Below are 12,956 nucleotides of genomic sequence, written 5' to 3'. Positions count from 1 at the left end.
CAACAGTGTAGTGAGTGTAGCTAGGCAGAAATTCACTCAGAAACAAAAGACAGACGATATGAGTGCTGGAATGGGCGAAGCTGAAAGCTGAGATGAACTACAATTTTGAGTAAGTGAGAGAAATGGTAGATACCTTTGACAGTATTGCGCTATAAGCTGATGCTCTTCGTCCCTGCAAAATACAACACACCAAGGTTACAATAAATGCCAATGTATGGATGAAGCAAAAATTTTAGCAGCGATCAAAAGGAACAACGCTTTTCTTGCCGCAAGACGGCCAGTCGAGACACATCATCGCCTCACAGAAGGCACGTAAGAGCCAGAACACCATGTAACAATTGAAAAAGGAAAGGAAAAGAAATGTCAGCACATCCACACGGTAAGCAAAAAAATTAGGAGCTAAAATGTGCATTTGAGTGAGATGACAAAAAAATCAAAACTCCATGGTTATCAGCAAGTACTAGTTTAGAGGTGATAAGACTTACAACTCATGTGGATTGTATTTTCCTCCTTCTGATTCTGCTTCGGCCAACCTTCAAACACACAAGACAAGAAAAATACACTTTCAGTTATGTCTATTATGTTCTACACGCGCACGAACAAATCCAAAGCTGGAGAACTGAACACACAGACTTTCTTTGATAAACAACATCCTTCAACTGACGATTTTCTTTATTCTCTTAACAGACTGCTGGACAATGCACTAATATTGTACATGTTGATTATATCACTCACCTGTGAGCGAACATCCCCAGTCGGTTGTGTACTTCGTTATTCACATTTTGCTGAGGGGATGGCATGGGTGGTCTGCAACAAACAACGAGAATACAAGTTAAAATGATACACACCATAACAAAGAACGGTTTGGTTCCACTTAACACAAAGAGAACACACTTAACGGGGTTGCTAAGCAACAAGACAAATCTCCATGGCGACAAACTCACCTAACAATAGGTTGAATGCGGTGACCTAGCTAATTTTGATTGGTAACAAATTTATTTTGTACACTCAGAGTATTTGCCAAAACAGTATTTCAACCTCTGTACTTACGTCTCAAGATTTCCTCCTTCCATCACAGTCTGAATCGGCAGATAACCAAGTTTTCGTGGCGGTTTATTCTTGTAACGCCTTTTCTTGAATTTGTTTCGAACCATGGCTAAGAAGTCCAGCACATCCTCACCAGACGTGGTCTTAAAAAAGTAACAGAAACATTCACGATTAGCCTACAAATTCTCCATACTGGCGGCCGTCACACATTTGCTATGCAGGGAGAATTTAGAAAATTACGTCGCGAGGTAATCTCGGTGATGACTTGTCGTAACCAACAATTATTGCACAACAGATACAGAGATACTTTTAGAGATACGTTTAGATCATTTGTCTTTTCAGAAATCTTTCACCGGTAAAGTGAACGCGACGAGAGGGTTGGCAGATTGAAAAAAAAGTTTTCACAGTTGACTCACGACCTGTAGTACGTGATCTACAAAACACTCAGTTTAGATGTCAATCAACTTGGAGAGCCGCCATCACTTACCGACAAACAGTACTGGTGCATTGGATGAGTGAGACGGTGCTCATGGGAGACTCGGCCCGACCAGAAACAACTCTGAAGAGAAATGACAAAATGAACAGTTACAACTCGAGTGTGAATTCTTTGGTCGCAAATAATTCCTTAACTTATTTAATGGTTAAATCCAAAAATGATGCAATATCATGTAACGTACCTGGCATAAATCGTAGTTGAAACATTTCAGACACCGGAATCTACGTTAAACAAGAACTGAAATTAGCAACTTTAATTTACTCTTCATTTATGCGAAGCAGTAGGCAATAAGAAACACAAGAAAATGATAATAACAAAGAAATACACAGACAAAAAGAGTACCACAAACCTGAAGCCGACAATAGGATACTCTTTACAAATGCTACATTTGGCTTTGTGTTTCACTGTGAGAAAAAAAGATATAAAAAGCACCGGTAAATTACTTAAATAAAAAAAGAACCACCGTTCAACTTTTCCGGAGACGAAACGAAGAGCCTGTACTGATTGCATGGAAGTGGGGAAAATCGAAAGTTAATGTGACTTGAAATTTCCCCATTTTCGTCTTGAATAAGTCAAATAGCTGACACCGAATCCACACACATGGCAAAATAGGGTTTGCAAGACAAAGCGCCCAATCGTGTCTTAGCAAATTAAAAAAATGCCAATCTACAAAATCGCATCATAAACCCAGCCAACATTGACAAACTATTAAAATCACTACTGATTGTATTTTCCGGCAATTTTTGCTCAATTTTATTTCATCTCATCAAATGTTATATTCTCGTCACCTCAGAATTAAAATTTGTGTTCTTGACACACTCTTGTTAACGTTAGAAACAGCGTTAATAAAACTTCAAAGACGTTTCGACCAAACAACTTCGGCCTTCATCGGTTTTTTAAAAAGCCAACTGAGTGACGGCTTTCTAACGGTTCACAGATATGTGCGTGCTACGCCAGCAAAAACATAACGAACGACCGCTGCGCGTGATTACGCAAGGGATTTGTACACGTCCGGGATATCAATATGTTTGCTTCCCGCGTTTTTGTCTCTCCGCGAATACCAAGCCTCGAGAAAAAGTCTCTCGTAAAAATTACTAGCCTTGTCTTCAATTGTCGCATGGTCGAAGTCACCTATTTGGTGTTTAATGCATAAAAACGGTAATGAGAGATCACATATTAATCAGTAAATTCACGTGACTTACCAGCCTCAGACGCGGCGAGTCTGTGAAGAGTAGGAAGCCAGACAATTGATTGAGGTTCAACTGAGAGCCAAGACATGAACTGCGCGCAGTCAATAGTTTGCTTGGCACCCGCCTGTTGAAGAAAGACAGTAAAAATGTGAATTACACTAAATGTGTTACGTCCATTACTTTGTTATACATCACTCTAGGCCGAGCCAAGTGTATATTTGAAAGCGTATACAACGATAAACTCTTCGTCAACAACAAGTTGTAAAATCTTTAGAGAAAACAGACGATTGCAATCATAATTTCTGACGTCTTTTACGTGGTCTTTGACGTGGTCCTTTTTCTCTCTTATTCTCTCGTTTAGCTAACTTAGATAATGCTGTTAAAGTAATAGTAGCTCCCCTAGAATAGCTTTGCTAGCCACGAGCTACTAAGGCTTGTATTCCAATTATATAGTTACTGTTACTGTTACCGTAGTTCCTTGCTTACCTTATTGAAACAGCTTCTTACACTCGGCTCAATATTGCTTCCACCAAAAGCCGCGATTTCTCCCAGCTGTCGAGGAATCTACAAGACAGATGGTGAGATTCAGGCTGACGCTACAGTGTACAAGAGAGGCACTGTAAAGAAATTCATAGATGGTAGATGTTATCAGTGCCGGGACTTGAGCTCAGCTTCACCCCACATGAGCACAGCAGGAGTCCTGCTATTCCCCTGAATGAGATGCTAGTCCATTACGTTTGCCCTCCCCTCCCCCAACATTTTCTCAGGTTTCCCCAATAGTTTGAAGGTAGAGGGTGGGGAAGGGCACTCATCGCCCAACAAGAGGACGAAGCCACCAAGGGCCACCACGCCTCCTACTCCTATGCCACCACGCCTCCTACTCCTATGCCACCACGCCTCCTACTCCTATGCCACCACGCCTCCTAATAAACTACACACTCTGGAATTCATTTACAGTAAACTAGTGTTGACTGAGAGTCGTGAAGCACATTTGTTTACCTGTAGGGAATCGTGTAATAGCAAACCAAGTTGTTTGTGGTCCATAAGGCTATTTTCATCCGTCACTAAACGGTACATATCTACAGAACAAAATATCAACAAGCCTGTTGTTTTAGAGCGACCAGGAAAGCAGCACAACTACTTCAAACAACAAGTAAGAGAATACATAAATGCGCAGTACTTACATTTGTATTTGTCCTCCAGATGAGCTCTAGCCATTGTAACAAGACCAATTTTGAACGAGAGTACACGGATCTTTCCTACTCGGCCGCTGAAAGAACAAGACAATGTTCAACTTTGCATGCAACCTCTATGAACTACAAGGGTTTGAAGCCGAGCAGAAAGCAAGAGTGAAACAGAACTAGATCAACATGATACTTCATTGTCAAGGTCGAGCTTAAGCGTGAAGTTATTAACCTTAGGGTCCAAAAATTGGACTCTGAAATACATTACCAGACTTGTCTCCTACCCCATAAATTTATCTTTTACCCTCGCAGTTTTGACGGAAAGATTTCAAAGACTTGCCCAATAGAAATGTTCACTGTGGGATGAGATAACGAGGAATTTTACACTTGATTAGCCTGCGAACGCTGCCGTTAAGGACACCTCGCGCGTTAGGCTCCTACCTAAGCCGGCGAGCAGGTTGACGTCTGCTAAACACGTCAAGCACACCATTTTCTTGTTCAATAAACCGACGATGCGTTAACATTAATACCAGTGTTAACTTCTTACCTGTCATAGACGTTCAGGAGCCAGTTAAGGGTCAGATCCACACTAAACTCGTTACTTATCATAGTATAATCCGCGGGCACCTCAATGTTCTCGTAGATAGTCGTCAGCACCTTCACCATCTCCGGAACACCGATTAACATGTCGTTAGAAGCGTTTTTAAGATCATGCTGGTCTAATGCTGAAACGACGTTGGTCAGAGTCACAAGATCCACTGTTGATGAAATCGAATATTTTGGTCATGGTTTTTGTTTAAAAACAAAACTAAAAATCTCGCAAGATTCAAATTCTGCAAGCTACTGGATTTAATCGTGGTTCTACTCCACTCAGCTAGTAGCCCGGAATAAACTGAGGCGTAAATATAAAATAAACGACAAAGTTCAATGGGATTAACCGTAGAGATAACAACAAATGGCATTAAATTGTCAACTTACAGCTAGAAGCCTTTTGGATGCAACGTAGTTTCATGGCTGTTCTGTAAGCGCTGTACTTGATGTCATTCAGTTCGGCTACAAGACAGACAATTAAAAAATGTGAACAAAACGATTCTACGCATGTAACTATCTGACAGGTTTACCTAGGTAAACTGTTAGCAAGTCAAGTTTCCCTAGGTAAACGTCTCTAGTGTGACCACAGCTAATGCTACAGTCATGAATTGACAAAGCTATACATTGACTAAACACTTTACTGTTATCTTTGATTCAATATAAGACGTGGTCTTCGACTCTTCGACTCACCGATTTGATGGTAAAGTTCTGTCATCTTTGGATGGTCCCACTGTGTTGTTTCCGTCTTGTGACTGTAAAACAGGACAAGATACGAAAGATGTGGGGAATGAAACTTACCAAAAAGGGTTTTTTTTCCAAATTCATTTGTCAGTTTTCCGACAACCACAAAACAAAGACATCCCTTTACAGAGATTTGAGAGGTTACAAAAGCAGACAAAAGCCTCAATAACGGTCAATAATTGAGACAAACAAAAACAAAAACAAGGACATAAACAAGCCAGAAGAAGTAGCGACACTTACTTGATGTAATAAGGAACCTTGTTTAACGCTACTGCTCGTTCCCAGGGCGGTTCGACACTCGCTGTTGAAGAAAATAAAGAAGTTTGCTTGTTTGCAATTACAGCTCTTAAAACAAAAGTAACTTGTAACACAGAGGATCATTTGAACTGTCTTCAGTTGGTTTTTGTCTATCGCTAGAACACTTACGTCTTGTTGAAATACTAAAGAAATTACTTCCAAAAGGAGTACCCTGGTACTAGTTATCTTCGATCCATTTTAGCTGTTATCGCGAGATCATTCAAAAAACAACGACAACAGCCACAACGAGAATTTCATCAGTGGGTCTTTGCACACAGTGAAACCTGTATTAAGCGAACACCCTCGGGACCCTCACTAGTGTCCGCTTAATTCAGGGTGTCCGCTCTAAGCAGGTTCTACTTAACTTTGAAACGATATCGTTGAACAATGGTTAAGGAGTCTGAGCTGAAGTTTTAGAAGTAGAAGTTTTAGAAGTAGAAAGCCCTTAAAGTGTCCGCTTATTGTAGGTTTTGTGCAACAAAATGGCTTAATATCGGTGTCCGTTGAAGGCAGGTTTATTTTACAGTAAATGTAGGAGGAACATTTTGGGACTCAAGCTAGTGTCCACTCAAAAGAGGGTGTCCGCTTAATATGGGGTCCGCTTAATACAGGTTTCACTGTACTCAGCTGATACCGTTCTCTGCAAAACAAAGACCTTAGCTCTAGTCGTTTACTAACCCTGTAGTCCTTGTATCGAGGACATGTCAATACTAGAGTAAGCCTCTTGCATGGCGTGTTGCCTCTGCAACAGTTGAATTTGCAACTGTTTCCATCGCCGGTACAACTGGTCAATCTGGTTTTGTAGGGCTGGCGAAAGAGACACGCCCTTTCGTCTGAGCTCGCCCTCTGTACTACTGAGAGTCTCGAACATGTTCTGCAGAGACGCGATTCGTTCCTGAAGATTCTGCAACACAACAAAAATCAATTTAGTCAACTTACCGGACACAGAAACGTAACGTAACTCGTAACAAATTTAACGTAATCAAAGATGATTTGAATCATTTGCAATTGGAAGACGTAGTTTCCCCTTTTGAAAGTTGATGTAAGAGTTAGAGCGTTCAAGCTTTCAAACAGGAGTTCTCACAGCAGTGCACAAAAATAATAATTATACGCTGCGTTATTACTCCGTGATTGTCACACAATGCTCCTTTACATTAACGGCAGCCCTGTTGCGTGACTCCCAAATAACGGTTACCAAGGAGACTTCAAAGAGGGATAGAGACAACCAAACAAGAGATCACGATGCATTATAAGAACCGTAGCTGTCGTTACCTTGAGATCATCCATCTGTTCTGACAAGGAATCGATGACGAGATCTTGTACTGGCGTCCAGGTCGATTTGACTTGCTCGGCTTCAGTTAACCGCGCGTCTATCTCCTCCATCTGACCCTGGAAAAGCTGCAACTTCTGTTCAAAAAGAAACGCAGATCACAGGAATTTTAGGAAAGCATTGGATAACATTAAATCGGCGTTCTTTCATATAACATCGCTCTCTGTTTACTTGGCACGACAAGAGTGCGAAATCCTTTAGTTTAAAACAAAGTCGATATCCCGGTAGAAGAAAAATGCAACAGTAATTACCTAATATATGCTCTACTCTTACAGGTCACTTTTCAAGCAGTATTCGCGTCCACAAATGTCACGTCCAAATCGTCACATTGAGCAGGGTGTGACAAAAAAAAAAAAAAAAAAAAAACATACGCACCTAGCCATGCGGTCTATAACCTTTAAAATACGAGGGATTTTAATTGTTTCGCACAAGAAAAAGCAAAAACCCCACTTAAGGTAATAAAATACGCTAAAACATAAGGAAAAGTAAAGAACACCGCATTTCTCAAAAGACAACAAAACAATAAATTTGCAAGTCACTTTTTTCAAACCTCGTGTTTTCGAACACGAAATATCAAAAGATCGTCAGGCACGCGTACTCAAGATCTTACCACAACTGAAAAAAATATTTGAAACATTTCTGCAAACAAAGAGAACATTTCATGTCCCTAAATGTTACGACCAGAAAATTCACCTTTACAGCAATCCCATCAACTTTTTGTTAATTTTTTTAAACGGCACTCGATAAAAAGGCGAAGAAAACAACCCTTAGCTGGTGACTCGCGGGCTGCTAGCTCCCTTTCTTCTGGTCCTTTTGTCCCAGGTCGGTTTTGTCAAACATACTGTGTTAACCGCCGAGAAGAAAAGTACAAGCCTATTTGTAATTCTCCGTCTTCATAATACCACCACAAAAATCCCGGATTATAAAGTGATAGTTGTATACAGATACTTGAATTTCACACGGAAACATCAAAGCAATTAACTTTATAAATATAAAGGGATTTGAACCCTTTTTTCACGAACCAAGCTGCTTATTAGCGCTTGAGTTAGATAATCATTTGTGAATGCAGATTAGTGTCATTTTTCTTCCAGGGCAACACCCACAAGCGTCAACTCTTTGAAAACATTTACTTCGTACACGATAATAAAGCACGCACTTAGACATTCCATAATATAAAACAAACCGTCATACATTTCATGGTTTAGAAGATAGCCAAAATTTACGTTCAGTGACGGTGGAATAAAGCAAGCTTTTTAGAGAGGTCAAGTAATATGGCAGTTCTGATTTTGAGTTATTTTGGCCCCGTACGGAATTACCTTTTAAATTGAAGGAACATAGCATTTTACTAACAAGGAAAAACACCAAAGAAATAATAATAAAACAAAAAGGAACAAGGATGGTTAGAGATGGAGAAGATTAACACGGATTACAAACGACGAACTTGAAAAATTTAGGCTGAACTTTTTAAGATGCGCAAACCGTGACGTAGCTCATTTAGTGAAATATCAATTTCATAACTAGCGCAACGGCGTTTTAAGAACAATACGGTCCACGCACACCCTTGTACAAAATTCAGCCAGACGCACTTATCAAGGCTATCAACGGAAATTGAGCAACGATTGTCATTTTTCAACTCACTTCAATATTTACTTCATTTTAATTCCCCTAAGGTTTGCTAGCATTTCTTTCGCGTTTTATCTATTTTAAACACTACCGCCTTGAAATTTCATTCAATTTTGAGACAATTTTGTGAGAAGCAGAGTGTAGTAAAAATTGCGTGACTTAGTAGCCAATTGAATTTCACTTAATAGCCAATCGAACGTATATTGACTCCAATAACAAGGCGTGGAAATAAACTTACATACAAGGTCAGTCTAGTATTTGTTCAACATTCAATTCAAATTGAAAATAATACGTAACCATTCCATATGCACAGAAGTGATAACCCAAAATACCACATCGTCTAATGACTGAATGCACCTGGAATTTTTTTTAGCAACTAGACGTGGATTACAACTGCATCCGTTTTCGCTCAATGAAGCAAACTCATGCGAAGGTCAAGGCAATGCTTCCCTTTCGGGTTCTTAAACAGACCAACCTCGGATGTTTTGATTTTTCCCACCTCCGTAAAATATACGCTTGTGCGATAAAATAGCAGAAATTTTTAAGACGTCAGAACACGCGATAATCATACCACGTGCTCAATTAACACGCAGCGTGTGAAATGATTGTAAACTTGCCCTATCTTATGATGTGCAATTAACAGTTTTCGGGGAGAAAAGAGCGGGAGACTGTCTTGTAATTTAAATATCAACCAAACAAATAAATTTTAGTGTTATTCTTACAATTTTTCCCCGCTGAGGGCTCGACTGTGCAGGGCAGCATGTAAAAAATCACACACCAGGTACATCTATAATCGTATATGACATGGTGCTCTTATCCGAAATCTATACACTGTATCACACTTCTAATTCACTACAGACAGGCGATTACCGAGGTAGAGCTCTGATTGCAAACACAAAGCCGTGAAACAAGGCATTTTACACAACAATACGTTGAACGATGTAATATTTAGCATTGATACATGTGCTAAACTGTAATCCGAGGTCAAGTTGTCAATGCTCCTTCTGCCCCCAATTTTCTTTTTTTTTTTAGCTAAACGCTCACCTTGGAGGAACTGGTTTGTTAAATATCGAACGATTAAGAAAGAATACTTGAACACACATCGATAGAAGACTGAAACAGACAACAACAGGATTCTTCTAATCACGTAAACTTATGGCTCGAACAACAGATTACTTGAACGATAGCTTTGAATATTTCCTCTCCATCGTGAAAAACAACTTAAAATTCATTGAATTCCACCTCGTTTCAACAGCAAATTCAAAACTTCAACTACTCCGCGCGTGAAATAAACCAGCACCTATTCTAACACTCACCATGTCGGTCCAAAGTTAGAACGATCTTGACTTTCCCAATTTGATCTGTATTTAATTGAAATCAGCACAGCGCGAGACTCAATGTGAAATACGAGCCAGTATTGCCCGCTTGCGCTGGGCCGGCCGGATATGGCCTGGTTGCCACATGACCTGTAACAGTTTTTACCTCCTTACTGACACTTGAATATCAATCCTTGAGAAAATGTGCATCCGATAGAAGGCGATAAATGCTACAATGAACGAGCCTGAACTAGCAAGGAGGTCCTACACTTAAAACTCAAATAAGCAGAGTTTTAATATATCAAAACATATAATCACTCAAAAAAAAAAATTAAGCGATTTCCCACACACGATTCTCTCACACTGTACGTATAATCTGAGATCAGAAATTTGTTGTTTTCGTCAGATTGAATTTAAGCCGCTATTTGTTCGGTTAAAACACGAGAAAGAAGTCCAAAATTGATAACAATTAGAAATCCCTGTTTTATCTCCAAAACGAACATAAAACTCCGTCTACCGAATTCAGCAGGAAGCGTCATTTGGGAGCGCCACGTTAATTTCTCTACCCCTGCCCCTTCTCGGTCACCAATCTCGTTCTCCCGCCCCCCTCCTCACCCCTCTTACAGGCTTTTTATCCTTCACCGGAACCAACTTGAAAAAAATTTTGCAGGCTTGAAATGCTTTCCATCATTTCTTAATGAACAGACAATACAATACATCCGAAAAGTTATTCTCACAAAGTAAAAAAACCTGTCAATCGAAATTGCAAGCAATACACGACTTTCATAATGGCGGACACCGCGAGAGTCCTGGATCAAGTTGCATGAAAACGAGGTCAGAAAGGCCAAAAGATCGCGTCGCGTCTCTTTTTGTTTAGAATGGCGAGCACTTCGATATTTCTTACGGAAAATGATATACCTGGCGCTTCTCTTCTTGGAAGAAAACCTGAGGAATTAAAAATCTCAGAGCTTAAATTTTGGCTCAAATGTCGTGGAGACCCGGGAAAAGGATTAAAGACAAAAGCAGAGCTGGTGAAGCGAGTGTATGAGTACATGCGAACAGGCAAAGACAAACAGGTCGTGGATCCAGATCCTCACAAAATCTACAGCCGTAGAAAGGAAAAGCAAGGCACGAGATCTGAGCCTGACACTGAAATCAATGAATCGGTACAGTTTCCTAGCTCTGGATGGGGAACGTCACTGGAAAAGATGCCTATGTTTACGCGGCTCCAGATGAATCGCCATGTTTTGAAGTCTGGAAAAGCGATCGCCAATGTAGATCATCACACCGTTCCGACCGGATTAGTAAAGGCCAGGCGTTTCTTAGAAGACGAATACCTGGAAGATATTGAATGTGTGAGTGATTCCAGACACTTTTTCTTTAAAGGGAAGTGTTGCCATAGTTTCAGAAAAAGCGACCCTCCTCATAATCTGCAAATTGCCCTATGTATCTTGTCTGGAGAAGTGGTGAGTGCTTCTTGTTCGTGTGTGGCAGGAAAAGTTGGATTTTGTAACCACGTATTGGCGCTGATGTTTAAGATGTGCAAGTATACTTTATTTTCTTCTACTACTACTAAAGATCTGAGTGAGGAACAGGATCAACAGTCCTCCGTAGCTTGTACTTCTCAACTCCAGCAGTGGCACAAAAAGGGTGGGGGAAAGAACATTGCCCCTCAGCCAGTAATGACAGTAGAAGTGAGAAAAATAAAGGATGCTGAATCCACTTCACGGTCCGGTATCAAACCGCTTGTGTATGATGCAAGAATGAAAAATACCCACAATCTGGCTACCGAGCAAAATCTTAAGGAGCAACTGAGAAACATTGATCCCAATATGGGCCTATCTCAAATGGCTAATGAACAGACTGATCAGGCAGGTGTTGGACATGTGGAAACAAAGTTTGGCAAATTTCAAGTTGGCAGTTTCTTGTCATATCAAGTTGCTCTAACAGAATCACACTTTGAGGCTACTGCATCTATTAACTGCATTTCAAGACTCGATCAAGTAAATAACGATGCCTTAAATTATCCAAGGTTTCCTCTAAGGGACATTGACAGCATGGTAATTCCAGATAATTTGTCTGAGAATGACCAGAAACTGTTACAGTCTTTAACTTTGGTTGAAGATGAAATCAATGACCTGGAAACTCAAACAAGGAACCAAGCCGAATGCTCAAAATGGAAGGAAGAGAGAAAATTCAGATTTACAGCATCGCAATATCATTTGATTTCGAAACGACAAAGAAACCACGCTTCATTTGCTGAGCAACTGATGAATCCCACACCAGTTTCTTCTAAATATTTAGAACATGGCAAAAAGTTTGAACCAGTTGCCCTGATGGAGTATGAGAAGTTCATGTTCAACAGAGGGACACCTGTTAAGGTACTGCCTTGTGGACTTGTGGTATCAAAAGGATGTCCAATTTTAGGTGCCACCCCTGATGCACGAGTAGTTGACTTTGGCTGTACTGATTACTTTGGGATAGCAGAAGTAAAATGCCCATACACCAAGTATCATGTCACACCCCTTGATGCTTGCACAGATGCAAAGTTCTTCATGGAACAGACAGGTGTTTCAGAGTGTAAATTGAAGGAAGACCACCCCTACTATGCTCAAGTCCAGGGACAGATGGCGGTTACGGGAGCAAGGTGGTGTGACTTTATTGTGTATACCAGCAAAGGCATTTATATTGAACGTATACTTTTTGATCCTGTTTTCTGGGCTGGACTAAAGCAGAAACTGCTCTCTTATTACTTTGAACATTTTCTTAAGTTTGCTTCTGCGAAGCTTTTCGAGGGAAATTGTCAGGTAAACAACAACAGTGACTGTGAAATCTTGTGCACAGCTACATCTGGTTGACCCTGTTATCTACAGTTTCCCAGCAAAAAATTATTTGTTCTAACATCTCTGTATGTTTCAAACAGAATTGGTAATACCATGCTACTTAATTCATCTATTTTTAAATGTTGTGATTTTATTTGTTGACTGGGAATTAATACCTTACATGAATAAATTCTTACTGTTGTTATAGTTAACAATTTGTTTTGGGTTGAAATTTTTCAAATCAGTTTGATTTTTATTCTCCTTTGTTTCAAAGTATGCTAAAGAATACAAAGGAAAATTAAAATCCAACTGGTTTACA

The 12,956-nt window shown here is 40.0% G+C and overlaps 2 protein-coding genes across 5 annotated transcripts in view; one reads left to right on the top strand and one right to left on the bottom strand.

Annotated features, from left to right (window-relative positions):
- The window catches only part of LOC110049415 (dystrophin-like), a 77,064-nt gene that overhangs the window by 3,875 nt on the left and 60,233 nt on the right, over window positions 1-12,956 (bottom strand). For all 4 annotated transcript variants that reach the window (XM_089283195.1, XM_089283194.1, XM_089283192.1 and 1 more), the window contains exons 51-67: window positions 6,819-6,953; window positions 6,225-6,450; window positions 5,490-5,550; window positions 5,199-5,260; window positions 4,896-4,970; window positions 4,465-4,675; window positions 3,918-4,003; window positions 3,733-3,812; window positions 3,220-3,297; window positions 2,746-2,857; window positions 1,893-1,947; window positions 1,725-1,764; window positions 1,535-1,606; window positions 1,051-1,190; window positions 736-807; window positions 486-533; window positions 134-172 (exon numbers count right to left, since the gene is read on the bottom strand). In XM_089283195.1, the coding sequence (XP_089139321.1) occupies window positions 134-172; window positions 486-533; window positions 736-807; window positions 1,051-1,190; window positions 1,535-1,606; window positions 1,725-1,764; window positions 1,893-1,947; window positions 2,746-2,857; window positions 3,220-3,297; window positions 3,733-3,812; window positions 3,918-4,003; window positions 4,465-4,675; window positions 4,896-4,970; window positions 5,199-5,260; window positions 5,490-5,550; window positions 6,225-6,450; window positions 6,819-6,953 (1,592 nt within the window). The remainder of the gene's footprint in view (window positions 1-133; window positions 173-485; window positions 534-735; window positions 808-1,050; window positions 1,191-1,534; window positions 1,607-1,724; window positions 1,765-1,892; window positions 1,948-2,745; window positions 2,858-3,219; window positions 3,298-3,732; window positions 3,813-3,917; window positions 4,004-4,464; window positions 4,676-4,895; window positions 4,971-5,198; window positions 5,261-5,489; window positions 5,551-6,224; window positions 6,451-6,818; window positions 6,954-12,956) is intronic.
- Window positions 10,287-12,852, top strand: LOC149117447 (uncharacterized). Its single transcript, XM_089283196.1, has one exon. It carries the CDS (start codon window positions 10,694-10,696, stop codon window positions 12,671-12,673), a length of 1,980 nt encoding a protein of 659 aa, XP_089139322.1. The 5' UTR covers window positions 10,287-10,693; the 3' UTR covers window positions 12,674-12,852.

The sequence above is a fragment of the Orbicella faveolata genome, unplaced genomic scaffold (assembly GCF_042242905.1).
Source record: "Orbicella faveolata isolate gen_17 unplaced genomic scaffold, um_ofav_v1 contig_12, whole genome shotgun sequence".
Lineage (NCBI taxonomy): Eukaryota > Metazoa > Cnidaria > Anthozoa > Scleractinia > Merulinidae > Orbicella > Orbicella faveolata.
The sequence above is the reverse complement of the archived record's forward strand: the minus strand, read 5'-3'. Positions and strand labels throughout refer to the sequence as shown.